At 36.1% G+C, this 23,024-nt stretch overlaps 1 protein-coding gene across 1 annotated transcript in view; it reads left to right on the top strand.

Moving 5' to 3' along the window:
* The window catches only part of LOC109030846 (ATP-binding cassette sub-family C member 4), a 38,930-nt gene extending 17,380 nt beyond the window's left edge, over positions 1–21,550 (top strand). The window contains exons 9-27 of the mRNA XM_019042030.2: positions 370–567; positions 2,010–2,296; positions 3,003–3,100; positions 3,689–3,774; positions 4,216–4,365; positions 5,267–5,541; positions 7,421–7,535; positions 8,344–8,512; positions 8,934–9,013; positions 9,851–10,001; positions 11,550–11,656; positions 12,194–12,314; positions 13,591–13,758; positions 14,223–14,344; positions 14,796–15,041; positions 16,443–16,612; positions 17,274–17,403; positions 18,228–18,341; positions 20,253–21,550. Coding sequence (XP_018897575.2) covers positions 370–567; positions 2,010–2,296; positions 3,003–3,100; positions 3,689–3,774; positions 4,216–4,365; positions 5,267–5,541; positions 7,421–7,535; positions 8,344–8,512; positions 8,934–9,013; positions 9,851–10,001; positions 11,550–11,656; positions 12,194–12,314; positions 13,591–13,758; positions 14,223–14,344; positions 14,796–15,041; positions 16,443–16,612; positions 17,274–17,403; positions 18,228–18,341; positions 20,253–20,264 — 2,799 coding nt within the window. The 3' untranslated portion in view covers positions 20,265–21,550. The remainder of the gene's footprint in view (positions 1–369; positions 568–2,009; positions 2,297–3,002; positions 3,101–3,688; positions 3,775–4,215; positions 4,366–5,266; positions 5,542–7,420; positions 7,536–8,343; positions 8,513–8,933; positions 9,014–9,850; positions 10,002–11,549; positions 11,657–12,193; positions 12,315–13,590; positions 13,759–14,222; positions 14,345–14,795; positions 15,042–16,442; positions 16,613–17,273; positions 17,404–18,227; positions 18,342–20,252) is intronic.
* The last annotated feature ends 1,474 nt before the right edge of the window (positions 21,551–23,024 follow it).

Below are 23,024 nucleotides of genomic sequence, written 5' to 3'. Positions count from 1 at the left end.
CTTATGCACCCCTTCCCCGCTGGCATGTTCACTTGATGGTTTTTATTGATGTTTCAAAACGGATGAGAAGGGCAAAATACAGGCGGCCGGCCCATGGGCGGCAAGTAGGAAAATCCGGCCCTGAAAATCCTTAAGGGGTTTTTCGATGCTCCCGCTTTGAAAAATATTAGAAGTCCAGAAAATTTAATGGTCTATACGACCCTAGTCTAGCCGATTTTGGTTGAGAACTAAAAGAAGTAAGTATTTGGATATTTTTTATCAAGTTTGCGATCAACTCCTTTCTAATTTTTTAAAACATTTCCAGCTGTGTAGACTAAATAAAATTACTAACTTACTAACTAAATTCAATTATTCAATTTTGTATCCTAGAAATTTCTTTTACTTGAAGAGTATCAATGGCGTGGAAGGATTGGTGACGTAGACGCCTCGAAAGCGGGTCGAATCGAGATGGAAAATGTCTCAGCCTGGTGGAGCAAGCAATGTAACGAGGCAGCTTTGAGTTCCATTGACCTATCGATTCCGAATGGCCAGTTGGTCGCTGTCATCGGTCCGGTTGGCGCTGGAAAAGTATGTTCAATTCACTAATAAATATATTTTTTATTCAGAATAATACCAACCCAACTTTTGAAGAAAAGGCTGCAAAAAACAACAACACCGAATAAACATAAAACTAGGAACGTTTCAGAATTTTAACAGTTCTATTTTCAACCGGAAAAATAATAATAATAATAATAAATTCAAAAACATGATTTGATTTGCTAGTGATTTTTTTTTATCATTGGTACTTTTTTTAATTTTTCGGTTGAAAATGTAAGTGCTAATATTCTGTGACTTTCCGGGTTTTTTGTTTATGCTATGTTGTTTTTTTGCAGCCTTTACCCCAAATTAAGTTGTTATTTTATTATGTGAATTTTGGCTGATTAAGTTGTTTTTCATTCTAAATTTTGAACTTTTTCACATCTATTAAAGCTCATCCATTTAGTTAAAGATCGACATTTTTCGTAATTATTCATACAATCAAAACAGTATGTAAAGACGTTAATAGCCTCAATAGCTCAATGCCTCTAAACAATGATCCCTACATACGAACTATTTAATGTTGCGACATAAAAACATGGACAACTTAATGTATTGAATTCAATTTTTGTTGAAAGATCTTAGTTCCCATTTCATGTCATGTATCTGAGAACTTAAGGAGAGGCATTCAAATTATGAAAAATGATGATTCATTAATAGATGTTTTTTCGGAAGATGTTAGGTAGCACGAAAAATCATTTTCGGTCCTTTTGCTCAGTTTAACACTACTACGAAGAGATTATCGTGAGTCTTCACGCTATCACCGGCGATTAACTGGATTTCTTTTTGCAATATGGAGCTACTATTTATGGCCCATCCGTTCAAGCATGTATCTGCACAAGGAAACTAAACCAAACGGACCTCATGCATCGAACGCTGTAAACAATAATTATCGACGGTGAAACTACTAGACAGTGTCTCGTTTGCGGTGTTTACAAATCTACTCTCTCATTTTATTTTTTAATGGAGAACAAATCAATAAAATGTTTTGAAATTTTCAGTTTTCCTCGCACGGAGAGTATTGACTTTGAAAAAACTTGGAAAGGGTATGAAAAGAAGTCTGCAACGTCGCAACCGAGATACGTGCTATGCTGCCGTGCTAAAGAGAAACGCCGTATGAACATTCGAGGGTTGCCAAATTTCCTCATATGAAACACGTATTTTTGAGGAAAGTTTTGTGTATTTTTCCTTGAAATTTTCAGTTATTTTCGATTAAATTGTGAACAAAATCGTCTGAAAAATTCGAAGAAAAATATTCACAAGTTTCCCAGTAAATCTGTTTTTTTTTTTTTTTTTTTTTTTTGGGGGGGGGGGATACGGCAACGTCTGAAGCTTCATACGGCGTTTTTCCTTAGCACGGCAGTATGGGTTGATATGTCTATTCGTAAATGTTACGTTCCGGCTGATGGTTAATTCGTTTTTATTTTTTACAGAGTGCGTTACTTCAGACGATCCTACATGAGTTGCCTCTCTTGTCGGGAAAGATGAACATATATGGAAGAGTTTCCTACTGCAGCCAAGAACCATGGGTGTTCGCATCGACCGTTCGGCAGAACATCTTGTTCGGCGAGCCGTTCAGCCGAAAAAAATACGCTCAAGTCATCAGAGTGTGCATGTTGCAACGGGACTTCGATTCTTTTCCGAATGCTGACTTTACACTCGTCGGAGAGCGCGGTGCCTCACTGTCCGGCGGTCAAAAAGCTCGTATCAACCTTGCCAGGTATGGATTGGTATCCATTGTAGTCGGAAATCTAGAAATTATAAATGTTCTAGATATATGTAGGATTTTTTGTCAATGATATTAATATCTTTGATGTTTGAGGATTTTTTCAAAATGTGATGGAGTCTTACATTAGACTATATGCATATGAATAAAGTCAAAAGGAAGTATGTAGCACAGAAACTTTATGCACAAAGTTCTATTTGATTTTATTCATTTTCTTTCACCTAGTTAGTTTTATCATAAATACGTCCAAGGGATTGCTGACTCTTGCAGCAACTATTCGTACTCCGTTGGTATCAGTGCTGCATACTCAACAGTTGAAGGCGCTTTGAATTTTCATGCCTTCAGTCCAATGTCCTGACGCGAACGTTTGGATACACTAATTCTTGTTTGAGAGATCCCCCTATCGTTTATACATAAAAATGAAGTCACGTTGAATTTTCTGGACATTCTAGAAAAACACGCACGTGGAGGTATATTTTTGTGAGCATTTACTCTCCTTCTCGCTTCGCAATTTTCTGCATTTGATCAAATTAAGGCCGAAAATATCCGAAAATATCCGAATGATTATTAGAGGGCCGAAACTGGGATATTTTTTTCTTTTTCAGAATAACACCATATTGGTACAAGTAAGGAAATTCAATTTTCAATATAACTTTTTCGTTATTTTTTCTGAAATATTTATCCTATCATCTTTTTGCAGAGCCGTGTACAAAGACGCAGATATTTATCTTCTTGACGACCCTCTGTCTGCTGTTGATGCTCATGTTGGAAAACATTTGTTCCAAGATTGCATAAATGGTCAGTATTAAAGCATTCAATGTTCTCTTTTATTATTAAAATTATAATAAATAAATCAATGCACAAATAATCTATCTCCGATTTAATGTATCTTCTCAAAGGTCGAAAGTTGCATTTACTATCCATGTTTTTAAGAAAGTTAAAAAGTTGGATCTTAATATTCTCCTAATAATTCTCTTGCGAGTCAAAACAATTATGAATAAAGTCAGACAAAAAAAATTGATTGATGCCATAACGATGAAAACCAGTCGAGCGATTCAAAGATCAGTCCATTTCTTTCTGCATTTTTCTTCATATAAATACTTTGCAAATGTAATTACTACAGGGCTTGAGGATTTCATAAACACCGTTAACTTAACTTTATTATCTTTCATTAAAGTGGATTTGTCTCTTTCAATAGCTCATATGCCAACATCGTAGCTTGTCCTTTGCACAGGAACTATTTCACTGATAAAAGCCGAATATAATATGAACTACCACTAATAACTGCATGGTGTAAAATTTATTCATACATTTTCGCAGATATAATAAAAAAATGTCAAAATAAGTTGAAATATTTTAACAAGACCATTTTTTATTTTAACATAGGTTACTTGAACGGTAAAACTCGGATACTTGTCACTCATCAAACTCAGTTTCTGCATCAAGTAAACTCAATCATCAAACTGGAAAACGTAAGTCTTTGAATTTATACAATTTTTTAATGTATAATCCAAATGTAAATTTTAAACATTTTGAGCTAAATTGAATGCAGTAATTTTGTTTTACGCATCTCGAGGATATACGTAAAACAATTTAAACCAGTTGTTAAGTTGTAAAGTTCGTTTTTTAAGTATGTACTTCTAACTGGTTGCTTTGATATTATCCCTCAGAGAAGTGTAGCAACGCTCTATTGTATAGGTACTGTCCACGGACAGTATTTGACCACGATTCAGTGTTTTCTCAAAACACTTATATTTTTTTTAGAGGATTAAAAATTAACACATACTGTTGGTTGATATTGTGAAGTGTCAAATTCATATATTAAAAAAAAAATTACGGGAACCTACTTCTCCAAATTTTCGTTTTAAGAGAGGCCCCGTAAAATTTGCCTAATATGTTTCCTAATGTTTTAGGGTAAGAAGGAAGCAGAGGGAACATACCAAGAAGTCTGCAAAACTGCCGGAGATCGAGAAAATAACGTATTTGAGATGGAGCACGACTTGGAGAAAGATGAATTTGAAGACAAACCACGTAGACGCTTGCTCTCACAATCTTCCGTTCATGTAAGCTGAAGGTATTTTTTTAAGTTTTCATGCTGCATAGCAATTTTGTCTCTCAAAGAACGATTTTACTTTCGTAATTTTTTCTGGTCATACCATGAACTTTTCATCGTCTAAAGGCATACAGCTTCTTCCATTCTATTAAATTCATAAAAGCTTCAAATGGTCACAAACATCGATCTCAACTGTCAACAAAGTTTCAGTTTAAAGACTTTGATGGCTCTTCAGTTCACTGGGATTTTGATCGTCTGATTGTGGAATTGGAGCCTCAGTTTCCAGAGAATAAAAGCTACATTGAAAGAGAGATTTCAATTTTGTGAAACGTAAAGCGGTGTTAAATTTTGACAGCTCTATTTAGGTCTTTTCTTCTTTTTCTGTTATTTTTCTCAACAAAAAGTATTGGTCTATGTTACTGTGCTCCCAGTTTAAAAAATAAAAATAAAAATACAGCTTTTGCTACTTGATTTGCTATGCAGTTCAGCTTAGCTTCAGTTGTTCTGTTCACTAAAAACAGACTGGTAGAAAAATGCTGGATCCACTCTTTTCAGAGAGGAAATGAAGACCAAAAATCCCAAACATTTTCATTAGAGTGAAAAATTTGAACTCTAATGAAGCCGAATATTCTCTCCCCCCCCTCCAAGACTTGTACTGATACCCATTAGAATTCTAAGTTTTGACTTTAATGACAATTTTCGGAATCTTCTGATCTTACCTCCCTCGCAGAATAGTGTGGATCCAGCCCTATTCTACTATTCTGTTACAGTTCGGGCCACATATTCAGAGTTTTTTTCTTGTTCACATAGAATTTTGAAACAAGGACATCTTCTATTTACCTGCATTTCGTGCCATACCGTCTAGTGGTCTATCTCTCTTCCCTCTCATAAATTTCCATTGCATTTTACAGAGTGTGCGAAGCACACGGACCAGCAACCAATCCACGATGCACGGACAAACCGGTGATGAAGTTTCACTCACTGGCGTAGATATCTACGAATTCGACAATGAACCAACGACCTCGAGCATTGAGGAGGAGCTCTTTGCACTCGAAGCCTACAAAGGCTCAGTCACCTTCGGTTACCTCAACAGCGGCTCCAACATTTGCATGGCCATGCTTTTCATCTCGCTCTTCTTCGCTGCCCAGGCATTTGCCAGCCTTTGCGACTACTTCGTGCCTTTTTGGTAAGCATGAGCATTGGAAAATTAATGAAATACAAATACATGCAGTATGATATACGTGGAGCATAACTGCCGTGATAGTGAAGAGAGCAGTGAGTGCAAAAATGAACTTTTGAGAAAACAAGCTTAGAAGCGTCTTACCGGAAAATGTTATTGAAAGGAGCCTTCGTTCTTTGTCAAATTGCCACTAATCATCCAAAAGACTCATAGAGATCGTTTGGATGATGAAAAACTGACCGATTTTATTGTAATTACATAAAAATGGTATTATTCTTTTTCATATTAGGCTACACAGAAAAAAATAGATTGTGCTGACGACAGAACCTTCTGTTCATAGGGCTCCTGCAGTTTCGTTGTTACACTTACAGAATTTTCCTGTTGTCAGAACAGAACTTCGGTCGTGGGAACAGAGTACTCTGTCCTCATAATGGAAGCTTCTATGACTGTTAGAAAAGAAGTGCAGGAGCCCTGTGGACAGAACTATTTTCTTCAGTGTAGTTTCAGGCAAAGCAGCCGTAAGTGCTTTCTTCTGCGTGCTTTCATGGTTGCGTCTTAGACACACAACAAACCCAAATCAGATTAAAAATCGGCAGGAGAGGGTGGCACTTTTCTTGAAAGCACTGTGTTCATTGGATCTCTGCAGAAATAATGTCACTTACTCCTGTCTTGCCTGAAACTACGCCATTTTATTGCGCACTTACAGCTTTCTTGCATTTCTCATTTTTAAACAATTAAGATGAATTTTGCTGTTTCAGCTATTTTAGTGATTTCATCTAAAAGAGAGTAGATGAATTTTGAAGGAAACTCGATTTCGAAAATTTGACACTCAAAGCTCTCTTCGCTATCACGCAGATAAGCCGTGTTGTTTTTTCCTGTTTTCACTTTTGAAACTATATCAACGCACGAAAAAATAGGTCACGTAAAGCTCGCAAAATCCATTGTAGCGTGTTGAAATAAAAGCACACGCTCAGAAAACCATACTTTTTTTTAGGCCTTCTTGTAAAAAGTTCTGAAGCGACAGTGGCATATAAAAGAGGGAACCAACTTCTCGTTTCAGAATATTCACTTTTTTACGAAAATTTCATTTTTTCAAACTTTTTTTCTCGAAAATATGATCGGGTGACGTGGTGGTTGATGCATTTTTTTATGGCCGGCAGGTGTTCACGCTTCGTGTCAGTAGTTCTAATGAAATGGTAGTCTATAGATGAAGGAAAAAATTCCTCGTTACAAAATGTTCACTTTTTTTGGAAATATACCCTTATTTCAAACTCTTTCGGGAAAAATAATGATTGACGTGAAGATTGACAATACTCTGTCACATTTGGGTTTCTGATTAAAGGGAACTTGTGTGGAAAGTATTACAGAAACGTACACGCACAATTTTTCATCAGAGTAGAGGCAGTTACACTAATTTCTTAGGACTCATTATTTAACAGGTGTATCAGGTGGAATATTTCAAGCCACTCCAGCCGATTTTCTTTTTTTTTGCATAACAAAAGCAAAATTTGATATTACCTGATGCCCGTTTGTTAAGTATCAGACCAGCAAAATATCACGCAAATCGTGTTATTCAATAATTTTCTTAATAACTGTAATCTCCAGATACATTTTAATTTTTTTTCTTTTTTGAGGATCTGCTGGCACAAGTTCATACATACGGTTACGGATTTTTTCTTAAAAAGTAGGAAATGATGTCTTATGACACATACACGGGATAATTACTTTTTGTAGTTTGTTCTCAAAAGAAAATGCCACCGCAGGATGCAATGAACTCAAATCCTCCACTATCTCGTCTATCTCTATGCCTTAAATCAAGCATGAAACAAAATCGGTGCCATTTTTATATAATGATGCGCTCTAATTATTTCCAATTTTTTGATAGGGTAGGTATTGAACAGGACAGGATTCATTCCTCAAAGCACTCGAAGGATTTTGACATTCAAAGTCTCTCGGAAGAATCTTTCTTTGAATTTGTCCACGGTGATTTTACTCAATATGTAAGTTTTTCTCTTCATTGACACTCAGACTTTTTCTTATTTTCTAAAACTTAGATTAAAAACTAACACTATAAAATGTGTATCCGATCGATTTCAAAATAATACAAATCGTCTATCATTAATATTTCAAGGTTAATGATAAGGAAATTGTTTTGAATTTTAGGATTCGAAATTTATCGTGTGATAGGATTTTTTAAAAATAACACATTGTTTTCTTCTTTTTCCCTAAAAAGAGGAGGGATAAAGGAAATAATTAATCAGTTTCAAATTATCATTATCATTAGTTTATTTTTTGTAATCACCTTCATTTTCTATGGTTTTTTTAGCGCCTGAGGAAGGTATTTGAACATTGCTTCATACATGTTCTACACTTCTTACTATTTTGAAAAAAAATAACGAGTTTGTCTGATACCTAAAGAACTTTGTGAAGTATTTTAAAAAAAAAATAAATGACAAGAGTTAAACATAATTATCACCGACGGAAAATAACCGATTACTTTAAAAAAGAGCACTCTTAGACAACACCACAATCGCATTTGTCACATCAATTAGGTTTTGAGGTGGTGAGAATGTTTTAGATAAAATTGCAATCAAAGTTTGAGCCAATTTTCATTAAGCGAGGCTCAAATTTTCCTCTTATCCTACCCTCTAGTTAGTCAGAAAGCAAGCCGCCTCAGGACCGATCAGATACAAAAAAAAAAAAAAAAAAAAAATCACGTGACTCTAAAAACAGGGTTAAAAGTAGTTCTTTAACCATTAAATTGACGAATTTGTCATTCTTCTCTTAATATTTCTGTTTTTATTCAAGGTTTATGTTGCCGTGTATTCTGCCTTGGTTGTCCTTCTCTTTGTGATTGGATTAGGTCGCTCAATGGTATTTTTCAACACTTGCATGAAATGTTCAATAGGACTCCATCGGAATATGTTCAGATCAGTTGTTTCCACTTCTTTGAGCTTCTTCCATGCTAATCCTTCAGGTAATTTTTCATTATTCGGCACGATTGGAGTTATTTCAGCTTCAATAGACATTATAACAGATCAACAATCATCGCTGCAGAAATTTCATTCCACATTGATGTTGAGACCTAAAAATGCTTTCCTTTCATGCTACAGATAAATTGCGCCTCAGTTTAGCATACCCCCTTTTCCATGAGGAATGGGACCAGTCAAGTTTATACGGGATCAAAAGGCCTAAATTTTTTCCCAGGAACTTTCAAGGGGTATATCAATTTATCCATGTATTTTTTAAACATGAAATGATCGTCTAAAATAATATTTTTGCGTCAAATACGAATGGTGAGAAATAACTTTTGTCACAATATCTCGTGTGTTAAGAACAATGACCCTATCAGCCTGTTTCATTTATACAAATTTATTCATTTTGCCTTTCTTATTCAGGTCGAATTCTAAACAGATTCTCCAAAGACATCGGTGCCATCGATGAGCTCCTTCCAAAATGCCTAATGGACAGTGGACAGGTGAGAGAAACTCTGAATAACTATGCTTACACCGAAAAAAAAGTGAAGTTGATTCAACATTCTGGATGTAAAAATGGTGTGCGAGAACTCATAGAATGCTAAATCACCTGCCACAGCAGTTAGTTTTACATCTTGGCATTGCTAAAGTAACTGCTGCAGCGGGTGATTTAGCATTTTATAAGTTCTCGCACACTTTTTTCACATCCATGACGTTGGTGTAAATTTACCCATCCATAAATCACTTTAAAAGGGTTGTGATATTCCAAATTTTTCCTCAGACCAAAAATAATAGAGAGCACGCGACGTAACAAAACATTCAGAATTACTTTCTGTTTAATTTTTTTTTTTTGGTAAAAAAGAGAGAATAAAAATTTCGAGTTCTTAAAATAATGAAAAAGTTACACTCCTTTAGGTGACATTGTAATTTTATTGATTTTACAACCTTCAATACGCCCCATGTATAGGTAAATGCACACACTATTCTATGCAGAACAATGCATTCAGAGTTAGAAGTTGACGACATAATTTTCAATGAAGTTTCAAGCACTGTTTGATATTTGTGGAATTTTAGTGTTCTTTTATTTGGAGTTCCCACACTCATTCAGAACTAATACTCATCCCATCCGCGCTCCAAAAAAATATTATAGTTTCCAAAAACATAACACACAGAATCCTTGAATCCAGCTACTATTCAAACTTAGCTGTCATGGGATTGCATATCTATTACTTTGAAGGAAACTCGGTCGGATGACTCTTTTTGATCTATCTCGTGTGGATGAAAATGCTCTATTTCGATATTTTTAAAAAATTTTTTAACTTTTTATGCTAAATTTGCAGGTGTTTACGATGGTGATCGGTTCAATGATCGTGACATTAACGGTCAACCCTCTTTTCGCGATTCCGACAGTAGTGCTTGTCATTCTTTTCTACCAGATTCGAAAATTCTACCTCCACACATCGAAGAACCTGAAGCGAATTGAAAGTTTAGGTACGCTTTTTAACTTAATAATCAGCAGCGAACATTTTGTGACAAAGGCGTTCTTTGGTATGAAAAGAGAAGCAAAAATATTAAAGGTCGAAGCTAATTGTCAGAAATGCCACTCTTCCTCCAAAATTTATCGCTTAATACATGTAAGCCAAAAACAAGAGCAGACTTTTGAGGAGATGCAGATGTTTTCTGCCCTATTAATTAAATTCATCGTACGTTGGAAAATCACAATTTTTCCCCTGATTATGAAAAGACTGGTCATGCATTTTGGCCATTACCGCGACGGTGGTGAAGAGAGAAGATTGGGGGGGGGGGGAGATGTTGCCAGTCAGTGGCGTGGCGTGAATTGCGATATATCGATTGTTACGCCATTTAAACCTATGGAAAAGGATCGATAAACGGGGTGTTCGCAACGAACACCTTAATAATCGATTCTTTACCATAGGTTTAAATGGCATAACAATCGATATATCGCAATTCACGCCACGCCACTGTTGCCAGTGACCTTGTGCTCACTTGCACCGTGGTTGATTTCGAATGATGAGCACGTCCAAAGATTTGATTACCTTCTCCTTGATTGTGGTGAAGTTCGAAGTGTTTCAAACTCGTCCGAATTCGCGATGAATGTCAATGAGAACGGAGAGTGTTCTATTCATAACCTGTTAGATCCAAAAATTTTGACTTTAAAATGTTTATACACCGATAAGTAAATATTTGACTTTAGTGTGGATAGACATGAAAAACTATCCAATATATATTGATCGTACGTGTATGTTACTGTGCTCTACTCTGAGACGTCCCTAAAATTACATAACGCTCCAAGGGGTCTCTGACAGCGTTACACGGAGTTACAGGGGGTGGGGTGTGGAGAGAAGCATTACGCAATGAGTTTAATAATTTATTTTCGAATTTCCGTGGAATATTTCGTCGTTTGTCTATAGAAGTTTTAATGGATTTTAAAAATATTCTCTGCAATACATGCACTTTTCATCGATCAATTGAAACGCAAATCCGTTCGGTAAATGTATGGTGATCAAGCGTTACGTAATTTTTAGGGGGGTCTAGCACAGCGTTACGGTGCGTTACAGGGGTGCGGGTGTGGGGTGTGCGGGTATGAAAAACCGCAAAAGCCTTACGTAATTTGGGGACGGCCACCTTCTCGTAGTGACACCTTAAGCATATTTTCGTTGATGATCGGTCGAACCAAAGTGGCGGTTTCGTATTTTGTTTTGACCCGGTCATAATTTTTCGGAACGACATGGGAACTCACCAGACGGATAGAAGGGAAAATTCTTGCAAACGTTGGAGCCAAAATATAATCCTACAAAAAGTAGGGCTTAGAAATGACCTGATGAAGATGACGGCATCCGGCCAGCATCAATTTCGAGAGTTCAACCTCAAATGTTTACCAACCAGATTACGATCTCTCCGCCATTATCGCGGCATTTTGGCTCGACCGATCATCAACGAACATACGCTGTCGATGAAAATGTCGGCTACTTTTATTTAGTGTTCATTTTTTATTTTTAATTTATTTTTTCTACACAGCTAGGGGTCCAGTTTTTACCCACCTGAACGCAACACTGCATGGACTGCCAACAATCAGAGCTCTCGGAGCGAAGGACGTTCTGATCGCTGAGTTCGATGCTCATCAGGTACGTTCAGAAGAAACACCGACGGCTCAAATCACCCGCAGCCGCTACATGTCTAGAATACACATCAACTACCTCCGGTCTTTCTCATTCATAAATTCTACCGACTCGATGGAGCACTTTAATTTGCGCATTTACCTCATTAAGTTTCGCAATTGATAATGAGTGACTGAAATTAAAAAATCAGCATTTTAGTAATTCCATTAGAAATTGTCGGTGTTCTTCTTCTTCACTGAAAAAATAGTATCACAATCCAAACTATACTCCTGGGCCAGTGTTCGAAACTCACATGCGCCAACGCGCCAAATGGGCCTAAGAAATTGGTCATGGCGCCGAAAAAAAGAAGGCTCTGCGCCAACGTGGCCCCTAAAAATTGCCCCTCCCCCCTCAAAAAAATCCTAATTTTTCTGTTTGGTGATTTATCGAAATTGTGTGCGTAGAAGCCAACACAAATGTTGTTTGACGTTTAGGTAAACCGGGACAATTAATGAACTACATTTTCATCAATTCAATCAATATGTTTGTTTCTATTATTTTCAGGATAGACATACATGCGCCATAGGATTATACTCAGGTGGCAGTGTAGGATTCACGCTCATTTTGGACTTTTTCTGCAACATATTCTTGACCATCGTCGTATTTAGTTTCTTCTTCACTGATCGTAAGTAGAAAATATTGACACCTTAAGAATCTCAGACAATGTTGACTTGGTCTAGCTTCCGTGAACTGAAAGGAAATGAGAAAAAACGGGGTGAATCGTTTTATCAAAAATAATACAAGTAGAATGATCATTGAATTTTCACCGAACTGCACCCTCAATCATCAAGTATTCCTGGTTTTACAGAGAGTTACACGCAGAATAAACATCAATGTTTAGGTAAGGAATTCTAGATGTACCGCTGGTTGAGGAATTGAAAATTGAAGGCGCTTTTAACAGCTTCAACAATGTGACTCTACACAGGTGGTGTGTAAGGTGATTGTGTGAATAATATAACGTAGTAATGAAATTTATGCGCGCAATATCAAACTAAGTTGTACTTATTCGACCTTTTGCGGAAGTTATGGACTTGTTTTCGATATTTTTTTATGAATTGTTCTTAGTTTAAATTATTATTAATATATGAAACGATGGTGTTTACTAGAATTTTCTTACTTGGGAATCAGAAAAACTTGGACAAAAAAGTGAAAAACATGTATATTCTGACGTAAGTAATGAAAGACGATGATTAAAAATATCATGAACTTAGAACTTAAAAGACGGAATCAATGATTGAAAATAAGAAATAAAACTTTGATGACACCGCTTCAATGAGTGATTAAATGACGCGACGGGAGGGAAGTTAATGCATGCATTTCCCATCGAAAATAAATTTGAAACATACATAAAAATTAAGATAAAATAAATTGAGCCCCTTTCGTAGGAATTTCATGGAACATTTTTCTTACTTATGTTAGTATTACACAAGATCACACCTGCAAGTATTGAACCGAGATTCTGTGGCTGCTAAAAACTCCTTCAATCTCGAACTCTGCAACCAGTAGTACATCAAAGGTATGCAGATTCAAACTCCATTTTACACGCATCTCCGAGGCAAAAACTCAAGCAAGACTGAAAGCGTAGAAGCAATTTCTTTTTTATTAATTTTAATATTTTGGAGAGAAGATACCAGCTTTACAGCTTGAAATTTTTACAGAATATTCTGAATTCTGCTGACACAGGAGAATCAAAGAAACTTCTAAGAAATTACGTTGGCAAGCTTTCCAAAGAAACAGCAAAGTATGATAAGGAGTCATCTGGAACGTCGCAAACGGAGATGAGTGGTTTGGCACTTTGGCTATCGATAAATCAACCAGAAATTTAGTTGAAATTGATTACATTTTTTCGTGAAACACTTCTTAATATCTTCACTTAATTCATTCGTTTGGACTTGATTCAGAGGCTGACAGTGGAACCGCCGGTCTTGCTATCACGCAAATAATGAGCATAACTTTCCTAATTCAATGGGGCATGAGACAATCCGCAGAGGTTGCGAACCAGATGACCTGCGTCGAGAGGGTTCTCCTATATTCCCAGCTGGAGCCAGAGCCTCAACCCAGATCACCAAGTAAGTAAGACATAAAGGCAATCAATTCATAACGATATCTTTTACCTTCTGGCATTGCCGAACTTCTCAAATTTTTCTAGGACAATCTGTGAATATTTTTACTCTAATGTTTCATGGAATTTTTCCCTCACAGTTTTTGTACAGTATCTAAAAATTTCAAGGAATCCCCTATCTTTTCTCAAAATGAGTATATTATCAGAGACATTTGGCGGTAGTCGCATGTTCATACGGCGCTTTTCCTTAGCGCAGAGGCGTAGACTCCAATATTGCTGGAAGTTTAGCGAAAAAAAAGCCTCAAAGTGAGGTTGATAAGTGCCGCGTAGCCAGAGAGCTTTTATTTCAGTTCTAAAGTTTACGCACGGGATCAAATGTGCGGACACTGATCAAATTAGGTTATTCTTTAAAAATCAATTTTGTTTGAATTGGAGTACTTTTAAAAAAAGTCATGGCTCATATTGTTTCAGAAACTGTACCTGTCGGTTGGCCAACAGAGGGCCGCATACGCTTTGAAGAAGTATACTTGAGTTTTAATGATGATCCACCAGTTTTGAAGAACGTTACTCTTGAAATTAAACCAAGAGAGAAGGTATGGATATTACTCCCTCAAAGGGGACGGATTATGCTTTTAGCTTCCTCAAATTTTTTATTTAATTCTACAATTTTCGATAATTATGAATAAAAACTGCGTCTTTGTAAAAAACCCATCACCATTAGCCTTCATTTGTCGGTTCCAGTTCTTCGTTCTATGCGAACATTATTTAAGAATTATGAATGATGGAGCACGTTGGTTTTGCCGTATTAAAACTTTATTGCAGAAAAAAATGAAAAAATATAGACTGAAATTTCGAGGTTTTTGCTTTGAGGGTCATGCAGAGCATATTCATGCACGGGAAATTTTTGAAATTCTAAGAATGAGGCCAAACTCAGATAGCCTGACAGCGTTAGAAAAGCTCATTCCAATCTTGCAAGATACAAAAGATTTTAAAATAGAAAAATATAACAAAAACCTATAAATATTTGATAAATTCCTGTTTTAGATTGGTATTGTAGGACGAACGGGCGCTGGAAAGTCATCTTTAATTTCGGCACTGTTCCGTTTGACAAAGTTGGAAGGAACTATCACTATTGATGGAATAGACACGAGCACAATCACTCTATTCACACTGAGGTCCAACATTTCAATTATTCCACAAGATCCAGTGCTTTTCTCGGGAAACCTGCGGAGAAATCTGGATCCTTTCGATCAATACTCTGATGAAGTCCTGTGGACAGCTCTGGAAGAGGTAAATATCATTCATATGCGCTCAAATCAAGTACGACGAAACTATTTATCTAATTGAATTGAGAAAACTCTGATGCAGTATGTGAAAGCCATTATGAATACAGTGGATATCGGATATAACGACATCGGTTATAACGACATATCGGGCATAACGACGTAAACTGGTCGGTCCCGGCTGAAATCCCATTCATTCAATGTATTTATGTATCGATTATAACGACATCGCATATAACGACATATCGGTCATAGCGACAGAGTTTTCGCGTCCCAACAGATGTGGTGATCGGTTATAACGACCTGAGCGACAGCAACAGAGGCCGAAGAGGAGAGGATCTCGTTTCCAGACGCCCTAGAAGCCATCACAACTGTTCAAAAATTCCTAATTTTGAACCCAGAATGGAACGATTCCAATTTATCACACTTTACGCTCGGCCCATAGAGCGTTACAAAAAGGGTACGCGAACACGATTGTAAAGCAAAAAGAAATCACGGACTATTATTCAAATTAGAAGTTTTATACTTTTTCGGTATTGCGCATATGTATTGCAAACATAATGTAGTGTGTAGTACATGTATTCTCAATATTATAAAATACTTTGTTTTTACAAATTCAAACAAAGTGTTTTAATTAAAATTAGTCCTAGAATAAAAAAATAAATGAATTAAATAAATATTCAATTCAAATAAAATTAGATAAAGCTAATAAACAAAGGTGTTACTGAAGAGATAATGAATCAGCAGCAAAATTCACCGGGCCCTGGAATCCCACCTACAGCACAGCCTTAACATCTTACAGTACAGCTCAGCTCTTTAACATAGGGTACGTGCGTAAAAATTCCACTATCGGTTATAACGACTATCGGCTATAATGACCGAATATGGCTGGTCCCTTCAAGGTCGTTATATCCGATATCCACTGTATGTTCATATACTCAGGAAAAATAATTTTCTTTTTTTAGTGAAACTTGATTGTCCACGGCAAAAGAACCTTAACCCCTGGAGGGTAAATTTTCATGGTTTCAAAGGTAAATTTAATGTTTTAGAGAGTCCGAGTGGATTTTTGGAGGAGGAATAAGGACCAGGGCTCCCTTAGTTCTATTCATGATACCTGTGTTTTTTTAGCTAAACTTCAAACCGCTATAACTCCGGTGTGGTTAAGCTCAATTTGCTGGAAATGCCACCTGCATCTCTCATATTTATTGTACTATACTCCTCTGCAGTACCTCTACTAACTTTCACACACCATGTTAGTACTTTCTATCATTTCGCAACAATTAGATCTTGTCTTGCATGATGAAAGGAGTTGTTACTGATTTACTTTCTTCCGTACCCAGAAATATCTACGATTAAAATCTCTCTTAAGTATGAATTTTGAAGTAACGATAATGACCTTTTGTCACAGGTGGAACTGAAAGAGAGTGTTTCTGAAACCGGAGGTTTGCAAACCAAAGTAACTGATGGAGGAGGCAACTTCAGCGTTGGCCAGAGACAGTTGATATGTCTTGCCAGAGCAATCGTTAGAAACAACAAGGTTATTATTTTAGATGAAGCAACTGCCAATGTTGATCCAAAGTAAGTATGAGAATTAATTTGCTAAGAAAAGAAAGGGAAAAAGATAAGAGGGGAAAAAATAAAATAAACGTCTACCATCTAGTTTATCTGAACCAACGTGTTTAATTTTCAAGTACAAAAAATTGCTAGCAGAGTAAAAAATCAAGCAAAAAAAAAAAAAAAAAAATGTAGTATACCATAGATCGTATTCGATACATCAAACGGGTGAGATTGTATCGATATCGATTGATTCATAACGTAAACATAGCCTCAAAAGTCAATTCAGAAATTTGAGGGAACGGGTCTTTTGAAATGGATTTTTTATTCTTTTGAGTACCAAATGCCAAAGCACAGTGAAATTGTGAGGAATTTTCTCATTTTCAGCTTTTCCAACTTAAAACCTAATTGTTTTGTTTTAGGTTATGTTCTATTGTTTTGAACCAAACGATACATCGAACCACTACAGAATACGGTCTATTAGATATAATTACACGATAAAACATTCAACATAGTGAGTAAAAGCAGGGGAAAATCTACAAAGAATATTTAAAATGATTTAGTCTATTTCATATTATACATCAAAAAAATCTGCAATGAAATCCAAGCAAGCAATAAAGCAAGGAGTAACATTTGGGCAAACGTAATGATTTCATCCAACACCTTGTTTGTATTCTTTTTGCAGAACTGATGTATTGATACAAACGACGATTCAACGTAAATTCAACGCCTGTACAGTATTGACAATCGCACACAGATTACACACAATAATGGACTCTGACAAAATTTTAGTAATGGACCAAGGCGAAGCAGTGGTAAGTTTTTAAAACGAGTATTTATTCGCATCAATTAAACCATGCAAAACCAAAAAAGCACGCTTGGCAGACAACTTTTGCCGTATGAAAAGGATACATGAGAGAAAAATCAATATTTGCTTGACTGCTAAGGAAGAATATTTATGGTAGAATTCTTGGTTTGATATCACATTTTATTTTTTGGAGGGCTGATTCATTCTCGTTCTCGTGGGTTTTCTCTGCTCTTTCAAAAATATTCTTTGCATTTTTTATACCAAAACGGCTATGAATACTATTTCGTAGAAATAAATGGATGTGAATGTTTCGAAACGAGGAAAAGATTTTTGTGGTTCCACCGGGGTATCTCGAATAAAATGCAGGCGAGCTCAATGTGTATTTTTTTTAAGAACTACAAAAACACATCTTCATCAACTTATTGGTAAAACCTATCCACCCTGACTCCTCACGGAATCTTTTGGTAGGAACGCGGTAGTAGAATAATGAGTAAAATAAATGAGGAATAACAGGCAAGCTCATACGCTGTTGGTCAAGGTGCGAAAACACGTGTCTATGTTGCAGATTTTCACAGAATATTTTGAGGAGATATTTTAGTAATTATTAATTTTAAAAAATTTGAAATATCATATGAAATTTTGGAGTTTTCAATGGAGGTATGTATGCACTCTCTCAGTTTAACAATCAAAATTCAGAATTTATCTTGTAATATAGTCAAAAGGGAGATGCAAAGTATATTTACCATTGTAAATATGGTATTGTGGACAGCTATATGTAGCAAATTAACCTTTTTTCAAGTTTTTAATGATGCGTTTAATATTATTAACCAGGAATTCGATTCTGCGGCCAACCTCTTGAAGAATAGAGATGGTTACTTTTACAGCCTGGTTCAAGAAACGGGCCCAATCGTTGCAGCTCAGCTAACGAGACTAGCAAATCAAAATGTAAGTTTTCTTTAATTCCATGTTTTGAAGGATACAACGGAAGTATTTGCGCCTAAATATTGGCAAAATCATTTTAAGAACTTGATTGAATGTTTTTCGAGTTAGTGACGATTACATTCTGTGAGTGAATAAGCTTAAAGATATATTTGGATAAGAAAAAATGTTTCACGATAAAACTTGTATCGCTGATGATTATTAATATGTACTCCAAGAATATGTATTCAATACAAGAAAAAAGAGGAAGAAAACATTTTCAACATAACTGAGGTGAAAGTTGGTTATGGGACATTTCGTCAACGACTTTTTGTCCGCGCACCTGTTTTTTCCAGTAATTTACGTCCACGCGTTTTTTCGCCACGGGAGTTTTGGTCCACGTGCCAGGTGAGACCCAAAGTTAATTAGCCCACATGTAAATACAAACGACTATTGCTCACGACGTTTTTGGATGAAAATATATATTGTCTTGGAAGGATGAGGGTTTGCTTGGTTTTTTGTTTTTCTTTTGTCTGTTTGGTCCAACGGAGAATAATATATAGTTGAGAGTTTTGGTAAAAATGGGAGAGCATCAATTCCATGAGACAAAATTCACTCTCTCCACTACATTCTCTACACCTCTTTGGTGTAACAGGACTTAATTATCTCTCAAGAAATTTCCACCTTGTTATACCTGAACCAGATAAACCTCTATATTTGCCTCAGCTAAAGGCTCTTAGATTTTTCCTGTGTACGATAAGTATCTTGATTTATTTTACGAGGAAAGATCTGTACTTTTAAAGGATGCCTGTCATTCATAATACGTTCGATCTCGTATAATACTGTGCAACACCTCTGTTGTGAAATAGTTGCTTCAGGCGCCGCCGCACATTGGCGCCTCCAAACCTAAGTGGATACTTCAAGCATTGCGCAATGCGTGAAGTATCCACTTATGTTTGTAGGCGCTAGTGAGCCACCCGCGCTGGCAGCACGCCGCTCCGCTCTGATAGGCTTTAATATTTATACTCGCATAGTCAGCGTTTTTTTATGATTTTGAAATGTTAGCACACTCTGCATTGATTATTCTCATTTAAATCGATGGGGAAAAAATATGTATCAATTTATCAAAGGAGAATAATAATATACTGTGTATTTTTTAAATATTGGAGGTTCCGTGTCAAATTTAATGATTTCTAAAGCACTTTAATTTTTTTTCTTTTACATTTTGTGCATTTATTATGCTGCAGCGAGGTGTACGCGCAAACAAATGCTCAAAATTTGACGTATTTGACTCTAAGAGATCGATGTACAAATGGGTTAAAACTAAAGATTGCGTGCCTCTTGGTTTTTTTCCCTCTTTTATTCATTTTTGCAGTTTCTGTCGGCACAACTGCGGCTCATTGAGATTAATGTCACTTGGAAAAGGTTTTACAAATATTTGTCACGTTTTAAAAATATAAATGTTTTCAAAATGAAGTAATAATTTCGTAAAGAAAAAATAAAAATAAAAAAGTACCTATACATATATAAGGTATATTGTACATTCAATATTTTAAAGATAGAAATAAAACCAAATATTCACCAATGACAATTTAAAAATATGATTCAAAAGGAGAAATTAATAAAATTTCATTTAGAAAATGAGCAACCACAACAACACCTCCTTCTCTCTCCATTTCTCACACCGACTAAAATATAACGCTTGGACCAAGTCATTGTTGCTTATTTTACGTGTGGGCGTAAACTACTGGACAAAAAAGGTGCGCGGACAAAAAATCGTTGACAAAATGTCCTGAAACCTGAAAGTTTGAAAAACGCAAAATCAATGACGAAGGAAAGACAAATAAAGAAAAATACATAAATAAAGCACCAGAATAATTGTTTTATTACGAAAGGCAAATAAATACATAGATTTTAATAAATGCTTATTTGTTTCAGACTGTCTTATGACATGACTTGAAGTCAAGGGAAATTTTCTAAATTCAAGACTTTGATGTTTAGTCAAGTCAGGCAAAGGACGAATTTTCCAAAAATTGAACTGATTTTTGCAATTGCCCAACTTCAGAGTTTTCCAAATTCTGGTTATTGTTTTTAAGTCTTGTTAAATTTCAACTCACAAGAATACTGAAAGAAATAATATACCGTTCAGTTACCATTGGTCAACATGTCTTTCAATTTTTTTTTTCAAGAAAATTGTTTTTTTAAGTTTTGTGCAAAGTATTTAGGGATACTTTAAAATGAAATAAAAATGTAAATGTTGCAGGCAATTAGCAATCGCCGGCAATTTGCAAGTGGCTTACATATTGTCTCGAGATAATGCGACAATGCGCAAGGCATAATGGATGGAGCCTTCAAAGGCATGATCACGGGTGGGAATGCCTTCATTTCTTTGTGATACTCTACGCATTGTTACAGAGTTAGTTTAGTTGCCTATCCGATCCGAACCCAACCATGGTCACGATTTCATTACACGCTCTTTAGAGGGTTCCTGTTGTTACGACCTGTTTTACGGAGAAAAAATTGTGTATTCAAAATAACGACAAAATTGTCGGTGCTATACCCTTGTTCCCTTATTTCTGAATAATTCTATGGTTTTCAATTTGTTCACTTGTGGCTTACCAATTGCCGGCGATAGTTAACTGTCTGAGACCTATAGAATCCATTTTTTTTATAATAAAAGAAATACACGGAGAAAATAAATCCGCCTTATCCTTTCAAAAAGGTGAAGTTACACAATTCCTCCTATTAAAACGTAAGACAAGTGTTGCAACCCTTCAGAAAAGACGATTCATCAAAAGACTGAAAAGTTATTCTTCGCCAACTAAAGTCATTAACAACGTTTTCGAAGGACATTTACGATGTAAGAATTCTCAAAAGATTTCGACACACCTACGTAAGAGTTTGCAGTGTCCAGCTAACTTATCCATGCATTTCAGTTTTAATCCCCTCTGAATATTATAGCATCATGGGATTTAGAAGGATTTTGAAGTTGATGAACGTTCCTCCTTCCGCAGTCCTCCTTTCATCCAAAAAAAAAAAAACGATCTACGAATGAAGTTTTTTTTTTATAATTATAGGTATTTTCACACTTTCCGCTTTTATTTGTCACCTTTACAATATTTTTTCCCCACCCAGTTAACTGAGCTTTTACCAAGTTTCGTGTGGTCTTGATTTTTGTAAATAGTGTTAAATACAAATTTGTAAAAAGCATATTATTAAACAATTTTGAAAATATCGATGTATTTTGTTATTAAAAACATAACTATTTTACTATGTCTACGCTTACAGTCGGCACTATAATTTACAGACCCCCCCCCCCCTATTCTTTATTTGTTTGCTTGGAGCAATCAATATGTAGGTATTGGGAAAAACCATAATGGACCACTAGACAAGGTACGAATTTAAGCATTATGATATATGTTTCTTAACCAGAATTTTACGTAGAGCACGATTCGCGCAATGAAAACTAATGAAACAAACTCCAAACGAAGATATTAACGTTTTTATTTCACATTGGTTACGAGGAATTTGAACTGCCCGCTGACAAGAAACTCAAAGGTCTACGTGAGTCAAATCGCGCACTATAATGGTTTCAACAAGTCTCAATCGAGTAATTATTTCATTTCCCGCACCATGCGTTGTTCAAACTAATAGCAATTTGCTACAGCTGAGCCAAAGCGTCAAGATTGAGGTTGCCGGGTTTTTATATCGCAGAGACTGTCATGATAACGTTTAGCGCACGATGTGAATCACGCAGAGCATTGAGTTTTCATGAGCGGGTAGTTTGAATTCACGCATCAAGAATCATTAAATATCTTTGGAAGGAGTTGATCTCAGTAATTTTCGCTGTGTGCGTCGTATTTTACGTGAAATTTTGGTAAAGAAACATGTATCAGAATGCAGAAATTCGTACCTTGTCTAGTGGTCCATTGAAAGGGCAAACCGGACTTATTGATGTTGCATAATCAGGGGGAAAGCTTCGGTACTTCAGTAGGCGCTTTTTGATTCAGAGTCCTCAACTTCCGGTTGAACGAACCAACTTCTTTGGGTGATAGAACCAACTTCATTTTGGTGAACCAACTATTCGCCGTTCAACGAACCAGAAACACTGGCTTATACGAGGCATATCGACGGTGTAAGTCAGCAATCACATAACTCGATTTGCGACGTCGCAGTCTTCCTGTCATACTTTATTTTTTAAACGGAAAGCTACCCGACGGCAATTCTTTGAAACTGCCGTGACTTTTCTTCTCTGTGCGAAGAAAATTCTGTAAAAACTTCAAGGAGTTACGTCAATTTGTTTTCCTTTAAAAAAATAACATAGAGGCGGAGATTTTCAGACACCGCAAACGAGTTATGTGATCGCGGACTTACACCGTCGATATTTCTTGTTGACCGACGTTTCTCGATCGGGTGAACCGAATTCTCAGTTCTGACAACCAAAGATGTTGATTCTCTCCACCGGCGACGGTCCCACTGACGATTTTTGAAAAATAGATACACTCAGGGGCGAATCCAGAAATTTGGCAACACCGGATTTTCTCCATTTAAACGTATGCTATATAATCGATTCTTGTCGGAGCACCTGGCCCCTCCAAGAATCGATGCACTTCCATAGGCTTAAAATGAGAAAAGACAATGTTGCCAATTTGCTAGATCCACCAATAAAAACACTGTTCTTCCTCCATAACTGTGTTTGTAAAATAATCA

The sequence above is a fragment of the Bemisia tabaci genome, chromosome 5, assembly GCF_918797505.1.
Source record: "Bemisia tabaci chromosome 5, PGI_BMITA_v3".
Taxonomy (NCBI): Eukaryota; Metazoa; Arthropoda; class Insecta; order Hemiptera; family Aleyrodidae; genus Bemisia; species Bemisia tabaci.
The sequence above is the reverse complement of the archived record's forward strand: the minus strand, read 5'-3'. Positions and strand labels throughout refer to the sequence as shown.